Source organism: Bufo bufo, chromosome 3 (assembly GCF_905171765.1).
Source record: "Bufo bufo chromosome 3, aBufBuf1.1, whole genome shotgun sequence".
In the NCBI taxonomy this organism is placed as follows: domain Eukaryota; kingdom Metazoa; phylum Chordata; class Amphibia; order Anura; family Bufonidae; genus Bufo; species Bufo bufo.
Window position 1 is genome coordinate 107,641,393 of NC_053391.1, and position 20,854 is coordinate 107,662,246.

At 46.3% G+C, this 20,854-nt stretch overlaps 1 protein-coding gene across 1 annotated transcript in view; it reads right to left on the reverse strand.

Moving 5' to 3' along the window:
• The window catches only part of LRRC75A (leucine rich repeat containing 75A), a 432,414-nt gene that overhangs the window by 162,416 nt on the left and 249,144 nt on the right, over positions 1-20,854 (reverse strand). Inside the window, exon 3 of the mRNA XM_040423461.1 lies at positions 13,997-14,109. Coding sequence (XP_040279395.1) covers positions 13,997-14,109 — 113 coding nt within the window. The remainder of the gene's footprint in view (positions 1-13,996; positions 14,110-20,854) is intronic.

Consider the following 20,854-nt stretch of genomic DNA (forward strand, 5'->3'; position numbering starts at 1 on the left):
AGAGTTCTCCATGCAGGTGAAACAAGCCATCCTTCATCTGCAAAAACAGAAAAAAACCATCCGAGAGATTGCTACACTATTAGAAGTGGCAAAATCTACACTTTGGTACATCCTGAGAAAGAATGTTCACTGGGGACCTCAACAATGCAAAAAGACCTGGACACCCAGGGAAAACAACAGTGGTGGATGATCGCAGAATAATTACCATGGTGAAGAGAAGCCCCTTCACAACAGCCAACCAAGTGAACAACACTCTCCAGGATATAGGCGTATCAATATCCAAATCTACCATAAAGAGAAGACTGCATGAGAGTAAATACAGAGGGTTCACTGCACGGTGCAAGCCACTCATAAGCCTCAAGAATAAGAAGGCTAGATTGGACTAAAAAACATCTTTAAAAAACAGCACGATTCTGGAAGAACATTATTTGGACAGATGATACCAAGATCAAACGCTACCAGAATGATGGAAAGAAAAAAGTATGGCGAAGGCATGGTACAGCTCATGATCCAAAGCATACCACATCATCTGTAAAACACGGCGGAGGCAGTGTGATGGCTTGGGCATGCATGGCTGCCGGTGGCACTGGGTCCCTAGTGTTTATTGATGATGTGACACAGGACAAAAGCAGCTGGATGAATTCTGGGGTTTTCAGAGACATACTGTGTGCTCAAATCCAGCCAAGTGCAGCCAAACTGATTGGTCGGTGTGTTTATAGAAACATAGAAACATAGAATGTGTCGGCAGATAAGAACCATTTGGCCCATCTAGTCTGCCCAATATGTTTCATAATACAGATGGACAATAACCCAAAACATAAAGCCAAAGCAACCCAGGAAATTATTAAAGCAAATAAATGGAATATTCTTAAATGGCCAAGTCAGTCACCTGATCTGAACACAATAGAGCATTTCACTTGTTAAAGACTAAACTTCAGACAGAAAGGCCCACAAACAAATAGCAACTGAAAAACCGCTGCAGTAAAGGCCTGGCAGAGCATTAAAGAGGAGGAAACAGCGTCTGGTGATGTCCATGAGTTCAAGACTTCAGGCAGTCATTGCCAACAAAGGGTTTTCAACCAAGTATTAGAAATTAACATTTTATTTACAATTTTTTAATTTGTCCATTTTCTTTTCGAGCCCCTGAAATGAAGGGATTGAGTTGAAAAAATGCTTTAGTTCCTCAAATTTTTATGCAATCATTTTGTTCAACTCATTGACTTAAAGGGCTTCTGTCACTCCACTAAACTCATTATTTTTTTTTGTTTCCTTAAAATCCTTATGCTGCGATTTCTCAATATATAGGGCTATTACTCAGTTTGGTTCAGTAGGTATATCAAAAAACGGACTTTTATAATATGCAAATTACCTCTCTAGCAACAGGTAGGGCGGCTACTTGCTGCTAGCAGCCGCATCCTCCATTCATAATGACGCCCAGGGCTTTTTTTCTGGCGGAACGCACCGGAACGGCGTTCCGCCACCTTTTGACATCGCAAGCTGCGATGTATCAGCGGGGAGGGACTGGGAGGAGGAGCTGGGGGCCGGTGCGTTCACTGTGCTCCGGCCCCGCAGCTCCAGTAGAGACTTATAAAATGTTTAATTAAATGAATAATGATTCCTGCTGCCCCTCAGTAGTATAACATTGAATGTATTTGTACTCACAGCCGGCTACTGACATCGTAATCCAGGCCGGCCGGGCAGACGAGCGGCAGCGTCACTGACTGACGTCACCTGCCTGGGCCGCCTGCTTCATTCATAAAGTAGGCGGCGCACTCACGTGACGTCAGTCAGTGACGCTGCCGCTCGTCTGCCCGGCCTGCCTGGATTACGATGTCAGTAGCCGGCTGTGAGTACAAATACATTGAATGTTATACTACTGAGGGGCAGCAGGAATCATTATTCATTTCATTACACATTGTATAACTGTACTGGAGCGGCAATAGGGGGTCTGTGGATGACACTGTTATGGGGTGGGGGGGGGGGGATATGGATGGCACTGTTATGGGGTGGGGGGGTCTGTGAATGGCACTGTTATGGGGTGGGGGGGGGTCTATGGATGGCACTGTTATGGGGTGGGGGGGTCTGTGAATGGCACTGTTATGGGGTGGGGGGGGTCTGTGGATGGCACTGTTATGGGGTGGGGGGTCTGTGGATGGCACTGTTATGGGGTGGGGGGGTCTGTGGATGGCACTGTTATGGGGTGGGGGGGTTTGTGGATGGCACTGTTATGGGGTGGGGGGGTCTCTGGATGGCACTGTTATGGGGTGTGGGGGTCTGTGGATGGCACTGTTATGGGGTGGGGGTGTCTGTGGATGGCACTGTTATGGGGTGGGGGTGTCTGTGGATGGCACTGTTATGGGGTGGGGGGGTTTGTGGATGGCACTGTTATGGGGTGGGGGGGTGTGTGGATGGCACTGTTATGGGGTGTGGGGGGGTGTGTGGATGGCACTGTTATGGGGTGTGGGGGGGGTGTGTGGATGGCACTGTTATGGGGTGGGGGGGTCTGTGGATGGCACTGTTATGGGGTGGGGGGTCTGTGGATGGCACTGTTATGGGGTGGGGGGGTCTGTGGATGGCACTGTTATAGGATGGGGGGGGGTCTGTGGATGGCACTGTTATAGGATGGGGGATCTGTGGATGCCATCCCCAGATCCTCCACCCCATAACAGTGCCATCCTCAGATCCCCCCATTAACAGTGCCATCCCCAGATCCAGTGCCATCCCCATCTGGGGGGTTTCTTTGCTGGGCTGGACTTTTATAGCCCCCCCCCCAAATTTTACTTGCGGTCCTAGGGTTGGGTAGAGGGGGCGGTCCTAGGAGTGGGTAGGGGGCGGTCTTAGGGGCGGGTAGGGGGGGCGGTCCTAGGGTTGGGTAGGGGCGTGGCCAGGGGAGGGGGGGTGAGTTCCACCACCTTTTCTCTGAGAAAAAAAGCCCTGAATTGACGCCCCCTCCTCATGTTGATTGACAGGGCCAGCGAATGCGTTCGTTCTCTGACTGGCCCTGTCTGCGTTTTAAATCTCGCGACGGTCTTCAGTTGGCGCAGGCGCACTGAGTGGAGGACACTCGTTCGGCTGCTCCATCCTCAGTGAGCCTGCGCCGGGTGTACATGTGACGTCATCGGCGCAGGCGCACTGAGGATGGAGTGGCCGAGCGAGCGTCCTCCACTCAGTGCGCCTGCGCCAACTGAAGACCGGCACGAGATTTAAAACGCAGACAGGGCCAGTCAGAGAACGAGCGCATTCGCTGGCCCTGTCAATCAACATGAGGAGGGGGAGTCATTATGAATGGAGGATGCGGCTGCTAGCAGCAAGTAGCCGCCCTACCTGTTGCTAGAGAGGTAATTTGCATATTATAAAAGTCCGTTTTTTGATATACCTACTGAACCAAACTGAGTAATAGCCCTATATATTGAGAAATCGCAGCATAAAGATTTTAAGGAGACAAAAAAAAAATATGAGTTTAGTGGAGTGACAGAAGCCCTTTAAAGCTGAAAGTCTGAACTTCAACTGCATCTGATTTGTTTTGTTCAAAATCCATTGTGGTAATGTACAGAACAAAAATTAGAAAAATTTTGTCTCTGTCCAAATATATATATGGACCTAACTGTACATGCATTTCTGGTGCATATTAAAATAACAAACTGGTTTTGAAGATGCTGGACCTCAGGGAGTAAAGGCCCTTTTACATGGCCGATGACTGGCCAAACAAACTTGTGTAAAAAAATGTTTGTTCTCAAATATTGCCCCATGTAAATATGTCCAATTGTCACCTGAGAAATGATGAAATGGTCGTTTGTTGGAGACTGCATATTTCATGTGGGCATAAAAATCATCATCAGTCATTAGCACATCCCCCAATATAAACAATGTCGTCCCATGAGAAGGAGACTGAACAAACAATCACACGAATGATCATTCATTCAACCCCTCTCCAATAATTGTCCTGTGAAAATAAAAGTAAAAATAGACTTCTTATATCTTCGGTCACTGCTCAAAATTCTCAAAATGAATCAATGTTTTGGTGAAGAAAAAAAAGAGGATCAAATAACCAGTATCTGTATATGTTATGGTGTACAGACTGGAATGGTTGGCATTATGTATCAATCAAAGGTAAGCTTTGATTTACACCAAAGCCAAAAGTTTGCATTCATTTATCTAGTACTGTTTTAGTACATAAACGTATATAGAGAAGTGATACGGAATGGCATATAGATATGTGTATTATAAGTCATCCAAAAATGCTCTCCTAGCAGAGTAAGCAATCGATAAATTATAACCAAAGGGCTTTCCTAAGTAACAGCACTGGCAAATTATAGCCATGGGTCCTATACTAAAAAATTATGGTTCTGCCTTTAAGGCCTAACAGCGTAAATAGAAGTTGTATGTATTTGGTCTCTGTAAGACCTTGATCAACCCTTTGACTGAACTTTCATTGCACACATGCCCTACTGTGCCTGTACTATGGAGGTCACAATCATGCAATATCTCATTGGGGACATAATTAACCTAGTTTATTCAGTCTATGACTTCCACATGTTCTCTGTAATTTGCTCAATCCTTAAGCAAAAACATAGTTATACTAATACTGAGAAAATGATCAAAAATACAGAATAATGAACCAACAAAAACACATATACACAGTATTTTACAGCAATTTCACCTTATTTCTAAAAACACAGATCTAAGAAATGTTCTGTTTGTATACGTGAGGTTATGACCTACAAGTATGTATGCATGTTTTCTATAAATAAGTAATTGTAACATGGAGAAACATGGTTTCAGGAGTTTCCATGTCCCAGTTTTGGTTCATTTTGGCTGCCCTGGTAATCCATCAAGTTTTATTTTTCCCAAATGGTGATTGGCGCATAGCAAGTGTGGTGCCAATATTCAAAAAGGGTGCAAAAACAGACCCTATTGCCTGGTAAGTTTAACATCTGTTGTGGGTAAACTGTTTGAAGGTTTTCTGAGAGATGCTATCTTAGAGCATCTCAACGGAAATAAGCAAATAACGCCATATCAGCATGGCTTCGTGAGGGATCGGTCATGTCAAACTAATTTAATCAGTTTCTATGAGGAGGTAAGTTCTAGACTTGACAGCGGCGAATCAATGGATGTCGTATATCTGGACTTCTCCAAAGCATTTGACACTGTACCGCATAGAAGGTTAGTATATAAAATGAGAATGCTTAGACTGGGAGAAAATGTCTGTAAGTGGGTAAGTAACTGGCTCAATGATAGAAAACAGAGGGTGGTTATTAACGGTGCACACTCAGATTGGGTCACTGTCACTAGCGGAGTACCTCAGGGGTCAGTATTGGGCCCTTTTCTCTTATAGCAATTTTTGCAGGTGACACTAAACTGTGTAAAGTAATTAACACTGAAGAGGACAGTATACTACTACAGATGGATCTGGATAGATTGGAGAATTGGGCAGATAAGTGGCAGATGAGGTTTAACACTGACAAATGTAATGTTATGCACATGGGAAGGAATAATCCAAGTCACCCGTACATACTAAATGGTAAAACACTGGGTAACACGGACATGGAAAAGGACCTAGGAATTTTAATAAACGGCAAACTAAGCTGCAAAAACCAGTGTCAGGCAGCTGCTGCAAAGGCCAATAAGATAATGGGTTGCATCAAAAGGGGCATAGATGCCCATGATGAGAACATATTCCTACCACTTTACAAATCACTAGTCAGACCACACATGGAGTACTGTGTACAGTTCTGGGCTCCTGTGAACAAGGCAGACATAGCAGAGCTGGAGAGAGTTCAGAGGAGGGCAACTAAAGTAATAACTGGAATGGGGCAACTACAGTACCCTGAAAGATTATCAAAATTAGGGTTATTCACTTTAGAAAAAAGACAACTGAGGGGAGATCTAATTACTAGGTATAAATATATCAGGGGTCAGTACAGAGATCTCTCTATCATCTATTTATCCCCAGGACTGTGACTGTGACGAGGGGACATCCTCTGCATCTGGAGGAAAGAAGGTTTGTACACAAACATAGAAAAGGATTCTTTACGGTAAGAGCAGTGAGACTATGGAACTCTCTGCTTGAGGAGGTGGTGATGGTGAGTACAATAAAGGAATTCAAGACTGGCCTGGATGTATTTCTGGAGTGTAATAATATTACAGGCTATAGCTACTAGAGATGGGTTGTTGATCCAGAGAGTTATTCTGATTGCCTGATTGGAGTCGGGAAGGAATTCTTCCCCCCTTAAGTGGGGAAAATTGGCTTGTACCTCACAGGGGTTTTTGCCTTCCTCTGGATCAACTTGCAGGATGACAGGCCGAACTGTATTGACAAATGTCTTTTTTCGGCCTTATATACTATGTTACTATGTTATAAGGCATTGTAATGTAGCTCTCTTTTCAAAAGGTGCAGAGAGAACTATCTTGGGAGAGAGGCCTATGTTGGGATCCGCAGGGTACTATTTGTGGAGAGCACCTAGTAGGTGGAAGATCTTTTAGGCTAAATCTTATGTCTCAAGGTTTTTTTAAAAGGTCGAGCACTGACTTATTGGATAGCTACCTTACATCTGGTGGAAGTAGAGGCACAACTTTATTTTCCTACTAGGTGTTCTCCACAAGGTTAGAGGATAACTAATTGATCCGTGGGGGTCCGACCTCTTGCACCCCCACGATCCTGAGAATGGGAGTCCCATTTCCCCATTCTGATAGTTGAGCATGCACTCTGCTGTTTCATTCATTCTCTATGGGACACCCATTCTCAGGATCTGTGGGGGTCTTAGTGGTCGGAACCCCTCCAATCAGTTAGTTATCCCCTATCCTGTGGATAGGGGATAACTTTAAAACCTGGAACAACCCCTTTAAGTTGTGAGGTGGAGGCTCCATGGTCTGCAACAAGTCTAGGTCAGAACCAATGCTTAGGTGGGTTTCATGAATTGGACTGTATTTGGTGCTTGGTTGAATTAAGATCTGGGGAATTTGGAGACCAACCAACAACTTGAAGCCTTTATCATGGTACTCAAGCCATTCCTGAACAATTTTTGTAGTGTGACAAGGTGCATTATCCTGCAGAAAGACACCACTACCACTAAGGAATACATTGCCAAGGGGTGCACGTAGTCTGAAAAAATGTTGGTGATATGCATCAAGATAACTTTCACATGAGTGAGGACCTAATGTTTCTCAACTGAGCACTCGCAAAGACATCATACTGCCTCTGTCAACTTGCCTTCCCATAGTGTTCAATGTAAGCAGGTAGACAGGGAGTCTTAATAGTCGGCAGCTATATGCAGCAAGCTGTGAAGCACTGTGGGTTCTAACACCTTCCTATCATACTGTAGGTGACATTAACATTTTTGCAATTAGTGTTACAGCTCTTCTGGGAGATTGGACCAGACGGGTGAGTTATCTGTGCGTATCAATTAGCCTTGGGTACTCAAGACCCTGCTCACTAGTTGTACTTCTCTGGAGGTTCTAATCACTGAATACTTGGACCACAACACAAGACCTGCCATTTTTTTTAAGTTCTTATTCAGTTGCTTAACCATCATATTGTGTCCTTTGTATACTGTAAGTCGCTAAGATCTTTAGGGTACGGCCATACGGTCAGGTTCTTGTGAATTAAAAAAAGAGAAGTTGTATCTGTCCTTTATGCTTTCTCACATTTGATGATAAACTCCTGATTTTGTGAATAGCAAAAGAAAAGGGGCACACTCAGATGGGCGCACTTGAATGGAAAATGATATACAATTTATTAAAACCTAAAAACATAATCCCTAATAATGGACATACATAAAATACAGGCCCTATAAAAAAAATATGCCTATATATGCATAAATATCATGAGTCCCGTGTGCCAATCCAAGGGTGGTACCTACAGCACCTATGTCAGCTGCATATAATGAAGTACAGCCCGTGCTGATGAATGGGAGAGATGGCACCTATATCTCCTATGCCGGCTGAAAATGTAACACGTGCACCAGTGTACCGCAATAAATAAGGAGATGGTGCAGATGGCACCTAGACCAGCTGTATATCACTTGATGTGCAAGTGTTGCAATGTTAATGGCTGTATAGCGCTTAATGCCAATCACAATAGCTTCTGGTCGTTCCCAATTGCGGTCCGATTCATATATACGGCAGCTTTCACAGTTAATAACTCAGCATCACTTCCAAAAGTTCACAATAGAGGAATGGATACTCCCCAGGAGGTGGGTCTTACCCGTCTGGTGAAAGAATGCTGCTGTATGGCATCAGTCCGAGACATCAGTTTAACATATATGTTATTTTTTAGACATTAAACGGATGGGAAAAATGTGATGTGAACCCACAACTACCTAATATATCCACCCCTCGACAGGCGCCATTTTCACAGGATAATGTTATTCACTTCATCTGTCAGAGGTTTTATGTCATGACTGATGGCGTACAGTTTTCAATATTCAGTGATTATTTCCATGCAATTTCTCACGCAATAAGGGTCCATTAACATGTCTGCAACTGTTTTGCCGTCCGCAAAATGCGGATCCGCAAAACACGGACACCGACCATGTGCGTTCCGCATTTTGCGGACCGCGCATGGCCGGCACTATAATAGAAATGCCCTTTCTTGTCCGTGGCTGCGGACAAGAATAGGACATGTTTTATTTTTTCGCGGGGCCGCCGAAAGGAAGTGCGGATGCGGACAGCACGCGGTGTGCTGTCCGCATCTTTTGCGGCCCCATTGAAAATGAATGGGTCCGCACCCGTTCCGCAAAATTGCGGAACGGATGCGGACCCATTTTGCGGATGTGTGAATAAACCCTAAAACGCAATTACTTAATTTCTGGACCTTGTAAATCATTGCTATGTAAGATGTGCCGCGTAATACTAGTAGGTTTAATACAATGTTGTGCACGGGCAGCTGATGTCGTTTAGATATATCTTCAGCATTTTATATACAGGGATAAAATAGCAATTACTCTTGAACGATTAAACCCATTTCACTTTGCTTTATGTTCTAAAAAATGGCCAAGAAGTAATTAAAAAAGCAATTAGCAAAGAGCACACAGCTTACCTAACAATCACAATCTTAGATGGATTTAAACTCTTGCACTTTGCAGAAGTAGATGTAGACTTGCGCATTTTGGGGCATTTATTCTTAACAAGGGATTTTAATTAGCACCTACAAAGATGATGAGTCTCCTATGATACATGAAACTTTAACCATACAGGTTGGGAGGACAGCTATAAACATAGCCCGAGAAAAATATCCCATCCTTAGGGTATATTCACAGGAGGCAAATGAGGTGCAAAAAGGTCTGAAAATCATTCCCATTTATCTCAATGAGGTTGATTTGGCAGCAAGCACATGGACTTCTGCAAGTTATATTAACATGAATGGGACAGTCATAGAAATTTCTAAAACAATTCTGCTGCTTGTGAATATACCCTTAGGGCTGATTCACACAACCGTGTTTGGTCCAGGAAACATGGCCTCTGTGTCGACTGCATCTCCTGGACTGACTGCAGCTCCCCCGATCCTAACTGACTGCATCATCGTGTTTTAGTCACAAAGATGCAACACAACAGTCCTGGATTATGGGCACTGCTCCATGTATCCATAATGGTCTTGGTAGTGGGCAGGACTACAAGGAAAGGAAGATTCTAACAGCTGATAATATTTCATAAATTATCACTAGCTTTACACCATGCAGTGTTAGTATCATGATGCTTTATAGGAGCACTTTATACACAATACAGTGCTATTCACTAACTATGTATGTGCATTATCAATTATATTCTTAAAGAGTCACTGTACTTTTACACAACTTTACATAAATCAATAGTACAAGTGACCACAAGAAATGTTGTAATATGTCTTATCAGTGACAAATGTCAAGTCCTTATGTTATTAGCTGTTTACCTCTCCCCCTACTCCCTGTTAATTGCTATTCACTTTAAAAAATGCATTGAATTCTGTCTCGAGACAGACTAACTACACATTAGGATCATATTACACATGTCAATGCAAGTCTATGGAGAGGAGAGGGGCGCGAGCATCAGAATGTGCTGGAGAAGACTAGCAGTGGGCTGATTCCTCAGCTTCTCTATTCCTGTGTGATGTGTTCTGACTAATGGAGCATTGAGTCATGACTTATCAGGTTCTGAACATGGGACTTAGTGCTCTATTTAAACCCCTTCCTGGCCAGATACCAGTACCAGTGATAGGTTTTTACTCCCTAGCTGTGCTCCCAGTTCTGTTCTATGTGCATTAGGATTGCCTATTGGATTGACCTCAGCTTGCCTTTAAACACTCTCTGTCTTGAGATTTGGTACTGTGTTTCCCGTCTCGTTCTGACTTCAGCTTGGCTATTCTGACTACCGTCTGTCGTCTGATTTGGTACTGCACTGTCTGCCCGGCACTGACCCATTCCTGTACGACTTCATCTTTGTGTAGTTTCTTCTCTGTGTGTCTCAATCCTGCACCTAGCAGAGTAGGGAATGTCGACCAGTTGCGGACTTGCCTCTTAGAGCCTGCACCGCAAGTAGGCAGGGAAAGCAGTCTGGGTTCCAGTTTGGGCTCAGTGGCTGAGTGTTCCTGCCTACTGTGCTGACAGTATCTCTCTGTAAGGTCATGATCCTGGAGCATACTTCTGAGTGAGTAAAATATTCTTAGGAAGCAGCTTCTCCTTTACTTTCTATGTGCAGTGGCTGGCAGCTAGTCTCCATTCACCATGTCTGAGAGATCTGCAAACCAGATGTTCAGCATGTAGAGAAAAACTGCTAAAAACACCACATACAAATGAAACAATGGCCAGAAATAGCATTATTCCTCAGGTACACATATTGTACTATTGATTAATGCAGAGCTTGTTGAAGGGTTAGGTATGCTTTAAGGCAATCAATGTGCTACTTAAAGGCTATGGAGACCTTGAGATTGTCTAGTAGCAAGTTTCTGCCTTGCCATAGAAAGCAGCGGCGAGCAGGAAGAGAGAAGGAAGGTGGTACGTGCGTACTGTGTGCACCGTCTCCTCATGCAGCTGATCTGATATTGATGACCTATCCTGAGGATAGGTCCTCAATATTAAAAGCCCGAACAACCCCTTTAAGTGAGACTGTTGTGCTAACAAGTTCAAATGAAATGGAAGTTAAAGAGACAGGACAGGAAGTAGAATACATTGAGTGACAATAAAATATGCAGAAAACAATCCACCTGTTTATTTATTTTAGGTAGAATAGTCCCAGGTTGTTAATATTTTATACCATTTTTAGATGAAAGAGTCTCTTTAAGGTATTTCGTAAAATCACTCCTCTGTCTGTCAGGTGATCTTATAGGTGTTTTTGAGACAATTATTATCAATCAAACCTACGATAGGGGGAAATATCTTCCAAAGACACACTTCAATGCTGGAGACCTGCTGTTTACAAAAAGGATGCTGGGAGATAATGGTGCCCTATATCTTCAATAGCTGTTGGCTAAATGCTTGTTTGGTTCACAGCTATTCTTTCTGATCCCTTATACACATGCATGCTCAGCTCTGCCAAACATGCTGCTGCCCGACACCTCTGGCTTTGACTTATCTGGATCGGGCATTAAAATGTATGCTTCCATACCATACACATAAGATAATCGTGTAGTTCTGCCCAAAGTAGCGGGTTTGGCCAAATGGCCAACCTTACTCTTACCTTAGAGCCCTTTCACATGGAGACTTTTGAGTTTCACGCAGACCCCATGCTGAAAAGCCATGACCTTCCACACAGAATCTTCCTCCCATTGTTTTCAATGGGAGACCACACTAATGTTCATGCAGCTACAGTTGAAAGCAATGGGAGGCCACCAGTGGCTTCTTGGAGTGGAATCTAAGCCAAATTCCACTGTTAAAAGTTACCGTGTGAACAAGGCCTTACAAATAAGTATTGTTTTTTCACAAAATGGTACTTTTCAATGTTTGTCTGATAAAATACATACTTTTATTAGTTACTGCTCTTCCAGACAATAAATTGACTTTAACTGCACCTATGGTACACTGAGGTGTTGCATCAAGATTCCATACTGTATTCTTTAGTATTCTGATAACAACCCATAGCATCATATTTGCTTACTTTGAAAACACTAACATTTTGTAATATATCTTATCAGAGAAAAATGTGTTGTTCTCCTCTTATAGGCTGTCCCCCTTCCTTTACTAAACTAACTTTCTCACCGAATTCTGTGATAAATCCATCTTGTGAGAACAAGACGAGCTGCCTGCTTACTGAAGGATCAGATTACATTATGCTAGAAGTCAATGGAGAGGGGATGGGTAAGGAGCAGCGGGTAGCCAAGAGAAGTTAGTTAATAGTAAGTGTTATATCTGACCCCAAGTGCTTTATTCATATCGGTACTATTCATTACTTCAGTATAATAATGCCCTATATGTTGTTTCTGAGTGATTGTGAGTGAGTGAGAGTTTGGGAGTAGAATCTCCTGTCTTTATGTGGGCTGTGTATGGGAGACGTCATTACGGCCAGCCTCCACCCACCAGTTTAGGTAGGATTGAAAATTATAGATAGATCCTGCAGAGGAGAGAAATTGCTAGAAAATGCCAGATACAAGTTATATAATGGTAAAATATAGTGTTATCACACATATCACATCTTATTCTGAATTATTTTTTTTAAATGACACACATACATACAAGAGTACCAAAAATATGGCCATATATCAATAACTCAAAATGTTGTGGCAGCTATTTTTGCAACCACATTACTTGTTATGAAAAATATTCAGCTTCCATTTTCAATATACAGTAGCTGCACTTCCTATTCTCAGTTTAGCAAACATGGCCACCATTCCTATAGAGTAGGTCATCACAATGTATGGTGATTTGATATAGTTTTTTCAGGAAGTTCCAAAACATCATGTTATACCTACTGTATATATGACTTTTATTAATGTCTAGTGTATAAACCTATAAGGTGGATCATCATAATGTATGATGGCATATGATATTGGTAGTTTGCTGTTGGGTCCAATCATAGCTTTGTGAGGGGGAGATCTAAATATTTCATGTTACACCTATATATGACTTTTATAAGTGTCCAAGTGTATATTCCTGTAGAGTGGGTCATCACATTGTATGGTGACATGATGACATTGTTGGTTATTTGCTGGGTCTAACCATAGTTTTGTGAGAAAGACCAAAAAACTTTTGGTTACACCCATATATGACCTTTATTAGTGGCCAGTGTATATTCCTATAGAGTAGGTCATCACAATGTATGGTGACATGTTAACATTGGTGGTTAGGTGGTGGGCCCAACCACAGCTTTGTGAGGAGAACCTGAAAGCTTCATGTTACACCCATATATGATATTTGTCAATGTCCAGTGTATATTCCAATAGAGTAGGTCATTACAATGTACCGTATGGTGCCATGTTAACATTGGTGGTTAGGTGGTGGGTCCAATCATAGTCTTTTCAGGGGGACCCAGGAGCTTTACTAAACATCAACATATGTCCATGCACCAACAATTCAATGTAATTACTTTCCCATTAAAATAAATTGGAAACACAGTTGGAAGGGAAATGCTGTACAACCTATTGATAAGAATCTCAAGTAATATATTTTCATGAGTAACCACCAAGCATGTCTTACAACTCCAAAGCTGAAGAAAAAGGATTAATTTTATCAGACGAGTTAACATTCCATTAACAGTGACACTCAATAATGAACAAAGGAGAAAGTCTGAGGCAGAAAAACCTTAGTAATAAAGGTTAATGTAGGGAAGGAGGTTGTGATGACATGCAGACAGGAGATGAGGTTGCTAAGAGTCTAGAAGAAGAAAGTGCTGATATAGGTTGCTTTAAGTATCTGGGTCACATAAAAGCCAGGGGCTTTCATAACAAGCCAAGTGTATACAAACAACTATGGAGGACCACAGGAGGCAGAAGAAACAAGCAATGTGTTCACTGAAAACACCTGGAGATCCCCTATATCAGGTTCAGATCCTCGATATGTCAAGATTCGTTCTTTCAGGAAAGGTGACTCACCAGGCCTGCGGCTTCCGCTTCACAATACTTTGACGTTTCCACTGTGAGTGAGGGCTGAGGTGATAAGTAAGTTGTCTGCAAACTTTTTCGATAGCTCCAATTGAATCACCCTCCTGCAATAGAAACGAGAGGCAGGTTCAGGGCATATAGTATCTGTATATACTAACCTCACGGGTGCATGAGGTTTACTAAACATTTACATTTTCACACAACTGGGGTCAGTCTGAGAAGGAATTCACTAGAAATTGTTGGAAAAACTATACAGATTTGTGCAAGCTTCACATAACTTACTGTACCATCACAAGGGCTACATCAAAATGCCCACAACATATTTTTGTTTATCATGCTATCACATACCAGATCAATTAAATGAAGACGGGCAGATTTACTAATCCTGTAGATGGTGTAGGTTTCGACAGGTTGTCTAGACCTGCAGCAGATTTATCACAGGGGATCAAACTGAATAATAAATGTGGTGCAAGGATAGACACTTTTCTCTGACTTTATACCAACCATTTATCACGGTCGGCGTGACTATCACATACGTGACACAGAGGGAAGGAACAAGGAAGGCCCTGACCAAGTGAGAGGGAAGGTGGTGACCCCTGACTCACCTAGCGGCTGGCACCTGGCTGCCCTGACTTCCCTAGACGGGTTCCTCACCCGTACGCCGATCACGTGCCTAAAGCCCTGGCTTTCCCTAAGCTGAGCCCTAGATAGTGAACAGGGCGGTGGGAACACTAGTCCGCACCACTAGCTCTAAAGGAAAACACCAAGGGAAGGACAGACAATACAAACTCAACATATAATCCCAGGTGGGCGACAACAGGAGACAACAAGAAGCCCAACAGGGATCCGGAGGGTAGCACTCTGGAACGACAACCAGGATTCACAACTCCAGTGGGTCAGTATAGATGTCCAGGCAGGAAGCTCTATAACTGGCAACTAGAGAAGTGTGAGGGGAGAATATAAGGAGGTTGGGAGTGGCAGACAAGAAACAGCTGAGGAGGAGAAGCTACGGATCCCTGATTGAGACAAAAAGGATAGCAAGGCAAACACAGAAAACAATCACTAAGAAACAACGTGATCTTTAGATATAGAGCGCTGAGCCACCCGCTGCGACCTCCTGACCCCGGGTATAACGGAGTCAGACGTGGCTCTAGATACCCTCGTGACAGTACCCCCCCTTTCACGAGGGGCCTCCGGACACTCAGGACCAGGTCTCTCCGGATGAGAGGTATGGAAAGCCTGAATGTCACGGAACCATGAACCAGACGTACAACAAGAGATGAGTGAAAATAAGAAGGCTTTATTGAAAATAAAGCTGTAAAGCAAAAGTCCAAACGGATGGTGAAACCGAGCAGAGTCTTTGCGAAGCCAGAGGTCAGGAACCAGAAGGGTAGTCAGACGAAGCCAGGATCAGGAACCAGCAGGGTAGTCAGACGAAGCCAGGATCAGGAACCAGCAGGGTAGTCAGACGAAGCCAGGATCAGGAACCAGAAGCAGCAGCAGTCTTAGAAGCATGTGAACACAAGAGGACCAAGCAAGGAACTGAAGCCACAGACCTCCTATATATATGAGCTAGGCATCCAGCTCCTCCCAGGGGAAGGAGGAGCCGCAGGGTGGAAGGCTACAAGAAACCCAGGACCCAAGATGGCCGCCAGCACATGTCAAACGAAGGAGAGCAGCAAGCAGGTAAGACCATGACAGTACCTCCCCCTCAAGGGCCCCTCCTCCGCGGAGCACAAAACGGTTTCTGAGGGAAGCGTGCGTGGAAGGCTCGGAGCAAGGCAGGAGCATGGACATCTGCGGAGGGAACCCAGGAACGCTCCTCTGGACCATAACCACGCCAATGGACCAAAAACTGCAACCGACCGCGGACCAGGCGTGAGTCCAGGATATTGCTCACCTCATATTCCTCACGATTGCCCACTTGGACCGGACGAGGCCGAGGAACCGAGGAAGTGAAACGATTACACACCAGTGGCTTCAACAGGGAGACATGAAACACGTTGGAGATCCGCATGCCAGGAGGAAGCGCAAGGGCATAGGCTACCGGGTTTACCCTGCGAAGCACTCGGAAGGGACCAACAAAGCGAGGCGCCAGCTTGGGAGTGGGCACTCGAAGGTTGAGGTTGCGGGTGGACAACCATACACGGTCTCCGACCTGGTAGGAAGGAGCAGGCGCTCGTCTGCGATCAGCCTGGAAACTCTGGCGCTGCGCAGAGACCTCAAGGGACTTCTGGATCTGTACCCAAGAAGCACGTAGGACGGAAAGGTGATCCTCCACAGCCGGAATATCCTGGGGAGAGAATACCTCCGGTAACACGGCAGGTTGGAACCCATAATTGGCCATGAAGGGAGACGTCCCAGAGGAAGAGTTCACCGCCGTGTTCCTGGCAAACTCAGCCCAAGGCAGGAGGTCAACCCAATTGTCTTGGTGATCGGAGACATAGCAACGAAGGAATTGCTCCAAGGCCTGATTGGATCGTTCTGCGGCCCCATTGGACTGAGGGTGGTAGGCCGAGGAGAAGGAGAGATGAATCCCCAACTGGGAGCAAAAGGCGCGCCAGAACCTGGACACAAACTGACTCCCCCGATCCGACACAATCTCCTTAGGCAAACCGTGCAACCGGAAGACCTCCCTGGCAAAAATCGTGGCCAACTCTTGTGCAGAGGGTAACTTCTTGAGAGGAACACAGTGGCACATTTTGGAAAACCGATCCACAATCATGAGAATGACCGTATGGCCTCGGGATGCAGGGAGGTCCACAATGAAATCCATCCCCAGGTGTGACCATGGGCGCTCCCCGGTGGCTATGGGTTGCAGAAGGCCCAACGGAAGGTGCCGAGGGGACTTACTCTGGGCACAAACGGAGCATGCCGCTACATATGCGGCGATGTCGGAACGTAGGGAAGGCCACCAGAACAGACGTGAAACAGCCCAGGACAGCTGATTCTTTCCAGGATGCCCCGCGGTCTTGGAGTTATGGTAGGTTCGCAACAACCGAGTGCGCAACTCCTCAGGCACAAAACATCTGCCGTTGGGTCTCCCAGAGGGAGCACCAGATTGAGCCGCCAAAATCTGCTCACCCAGGGGAGAGGTCAGGCTGGTGCGAATGGCGGCCAGGATCTGATTCGGAGGTATGACCGAAGTCGGAATCGACTCCTCCCTGGACAGCTCGGAGTACTGCCGTGATAAGGCATCCGCCCTGATGTTCTTGGAACCGGGTAGGTAGGAGACCACGTAATTAAAACGTGACAAGAACAGAGCCCATCTGGCCTGATGTGGTGTCAATCTCTTGGCCTCAGAAAGGTAGGTCAGATTCTTGTGGTCCGTCAGGATGAGAACCGGAACCACCGAACCCTCGAGCAAGTGCCTCCATTCTTTAAGGGCCTGCACGATGGCCAATAACTCCCTGTCACCAATCTGATAGTTGCACTCCGCGGAAGACAGTTTCCGGGAGTAAAACCCACAAGGAAGCAGAGGACCCTCTGGTGTTCTACGCTGAGACAGAAGGGCGCCTACTCCCGTCTCAGACGCGTCCACCTCGAGGACAAAGGGCAACCCAGGGTTGGGATGCAACAGAATCGGAGCCGACACAAAGGCGGACTTTAGGGCCTCAAAAGCTCGGATGGCCTCGAGCGGCCAGACCTGGGAATTACTGCCCTTCCTGGTCAGATCCGTGAGAGGCTTGGCCAGCATGGAAAAGTCCCTGATGAACTTCCGATAATAATTGGCGAAGCCCAAAAAGCGCTGCAGGGAACGAAGACCACTGGGCTGGGGCCACTGTAAGACAGCCAAAACCTTCTCAGGATCCATGGAGAACCCCTCAGCGGAAATGATGTAACCTAAGAAGGTTACCTGGGATCGGTGAAATTCGCATTTCTCAAGCTTACCGAACAGCTTGTTCTCTCGTAACCGTTGCAACACTCGTCTGACATCCAGAATGTGGGCCTCCATGGATTCAGAATATACCAAGATGTCATCCAAATAGACTACCACACACTGCTGCAACAGGTCACGGAAAACATCGTTGATGAATTCCTGAAAGACTGCGGGCGCATTGCACAACCCAAAGGGCATAACCAAGGATTCGTAATGACCGGTCCTGGTGTTAAACGCGGTCTTCCACTCATCGCCCGCCTTGATCCTTACCAGGTTATATGCCGCCCTCAGGTCGAGTTTGGTAAAGACCGTGGCCCCTTTAAGGCGATCGAACAGCTCGGAAATCAAGGGTATCGGGTAAGCGTTCTTGATCGTGATGCGATTGAGACCCCTGTAATCGATGCAAGGCCTCAGCTCACCGCCCTTCTTTTTCACAAAGAAAAATCCAGCCCCTGCCGGGGACGAAGATTTGCGAATGTGTCCGCGTGAAAGCGCCTCCTTCACGTACTCCTCCATGGCCTCATTCTCCGCTACCGACAGTGGATAGACTTTGCCACGAGGAGGAACGGCACCAGATTGTAACTCTATGGCACAATCGTATGGGCGGTGCGGAGGTAGGGCAACCGCGCGCACCTTATCGAATACATCCCGGTACTCCTCGTATTCAGGAGGCAACAGAGAGTCCGAGGAAGTACACAGCAACTTGACAGACCCATGGATGCAACTAGCCCCACACTGCGGTGACCACGAGAGGATCTCGACCGATCTCCAATCGAAAGTCGGATTATGCTTCTGGAGCCAGGGGTACCCCAAGACCACCGAGTAGTGTGGAGACGAAATAACCTGGAGGCAGACCGACTCTCTGTGAACGGCACCAATGGCTATCCCCACTGGAAGGGTCTCATGAGTCACGTGTGGCGGCAGAAGGGGTCTGCCGTCTATCGCCTCAAGAGCCAGTGGGGAACCTCGAGCCTGCAGAGGAATGGAATTGGCGGCAGCGAACACACTATCAATGAACAAACCACCAGCACCAGAGTCCACCAACGCCTGGGTCGTAACCGAGCCCCCGACCCAGGAGAGGACAACAGTGATCAGTGGTTTGTCAACACGGGAAACCGGGGACGAGGAGACTCCACCCAAGATCTGCCCCCGACAGGATCTCAGGGTACGAGCGTTTCCCGGACGGTTCGGACATGCCAACCGAAAATGCCCACCGAGACCACAGTACATGCATCGGCCCTCGCGTCTCCGGAGTGCCCTCTCCCCCTCGGACAGGCGAGCAAACCCCAGCTGCATGGGTTCACCCCCAGACAAGTCATCCCCAGGAGGCGTGGGAGGAGAGGGAGGCACGGGTGGGACAGCAAATGTAGGCACCAATCTGTTAGAAGACCTCCGCAGGTTCTCCTTAAAGGAAGGTCTCTCCCTGAGTCTGGTGTCAATCAAAATCAGGAAAGAAATAAGAGACTCGAGCTCAACTGGTAGGTCCTTAGCTGCAACCTCATCCTTCAAGGCATCCGAGAGACCATGAGAGAAAGCAGCGACCAGAGCCTCATTATTCCAGCCCACCTCTGCTGCCAGGGTACGAAACTCAATGGCGTATTCAGCTACGGATCGTGAACCCTGTCTGATGGACATAAGGAGCTTCGCAGCAGAGGCAGCACGAGCCGGCACATCGAATACCTTCCGAAGAGAAGCAACAAAACCGGAAAACTCGGCAACCACCGGATTGTTGTTCTCCCATAAAGGGCTGGCCCAGGCCAAGGCCTTGTCCGAGAGCAGCGAGATCAAGAAGCCCACCTTTGATCTCTCAGTAGGAAAGGCATGTGGCAGCAACTCGAAATAAATGCCCACCTGGTTAAGGAAACCTCGGCACTGAGTTGGCTCTCCCCCAAAGCGCTGTGGAAGAGGGGCAGAACCGGTCATACCCCGAAACACCGCAGGCGCAACAACAGGTGTCGGGGTAGACTCTGGCGCAACAACCGGAGCGGCAGTAGGAGCGAGCCCAGGAGCGACAACCGACCCATCGGCAACGGGAGCGAAATGAGCCGTGCGTTCAAGCAGGGTTTGCAACGCCACAGCGAACCGACCCAACAGGTGATCCTGCTGATCAAGTCTGGCAACCAGCGTGGGTAGCGAGGATGGCCCTGTACCGTCAGAATTCATGGCTTGGTCCTAATGTCACGGAACCATGAACCAGACGTACAACAAGAGATGAGTGAAAATAAGAAGGCTTTATTGAAAATAAAGCTGTAAAGCAAAAGTCCAAACGGATGGTGAAACCGAGCAGAGTCTTTGCGAAGCCAGAGGTCAGGAACCAGAAGGGTAGTCAGACGAAGCCAGGATCAGGAACCAGCAGGGTAGTCAGACGAAGCCAGGATCAGGAACCAGCAGGGTAGTCAGACGAAGCCAGGATCAGGAACCAGAAGCAGCAGCAGTCTTAGAAGCATGTGAACACAAGAGGACCAAGCAAGGAACTGAAGCCACAGACCTCCTATATATATGAGCTAGGCATCCAGCTCCTCCCAGGGGAAGGAGGAGCCGCAGGGTGGAAGGCTACAAGAAACCCAGGACCCAAGATGGCCGCCAGCACATGTCAAACGAAGGAGAGCAGCAAGCAGGTAAGACCATGACACTGAATTAACCTGTTGGCGTTTACCTCTGACGCTGGAACCCACATTCTTTCCTCGGGACCGTAACCCCTCCAATGCACCAGATACTGAAGAGAGCGGCGGACCCGACGAGAATCAACAATTCTGGCTATTTGAAACTCCAGATTACCATCCACAATAACAGGAGGAGGTGGCAGCGGTGATGGTTCTAGAGGTGGAACATACTTCTTGAGTAACGATTTATGGAAGACGTTATGGATCTTAAAAGTCTGAGGTAGCTCCAGGCGAAAAGCCACAGGGTTAATGACGGCTACTATTTTATAAGGACCAATGAACCTAGGGCCCAGTTTCCAAGAGGGA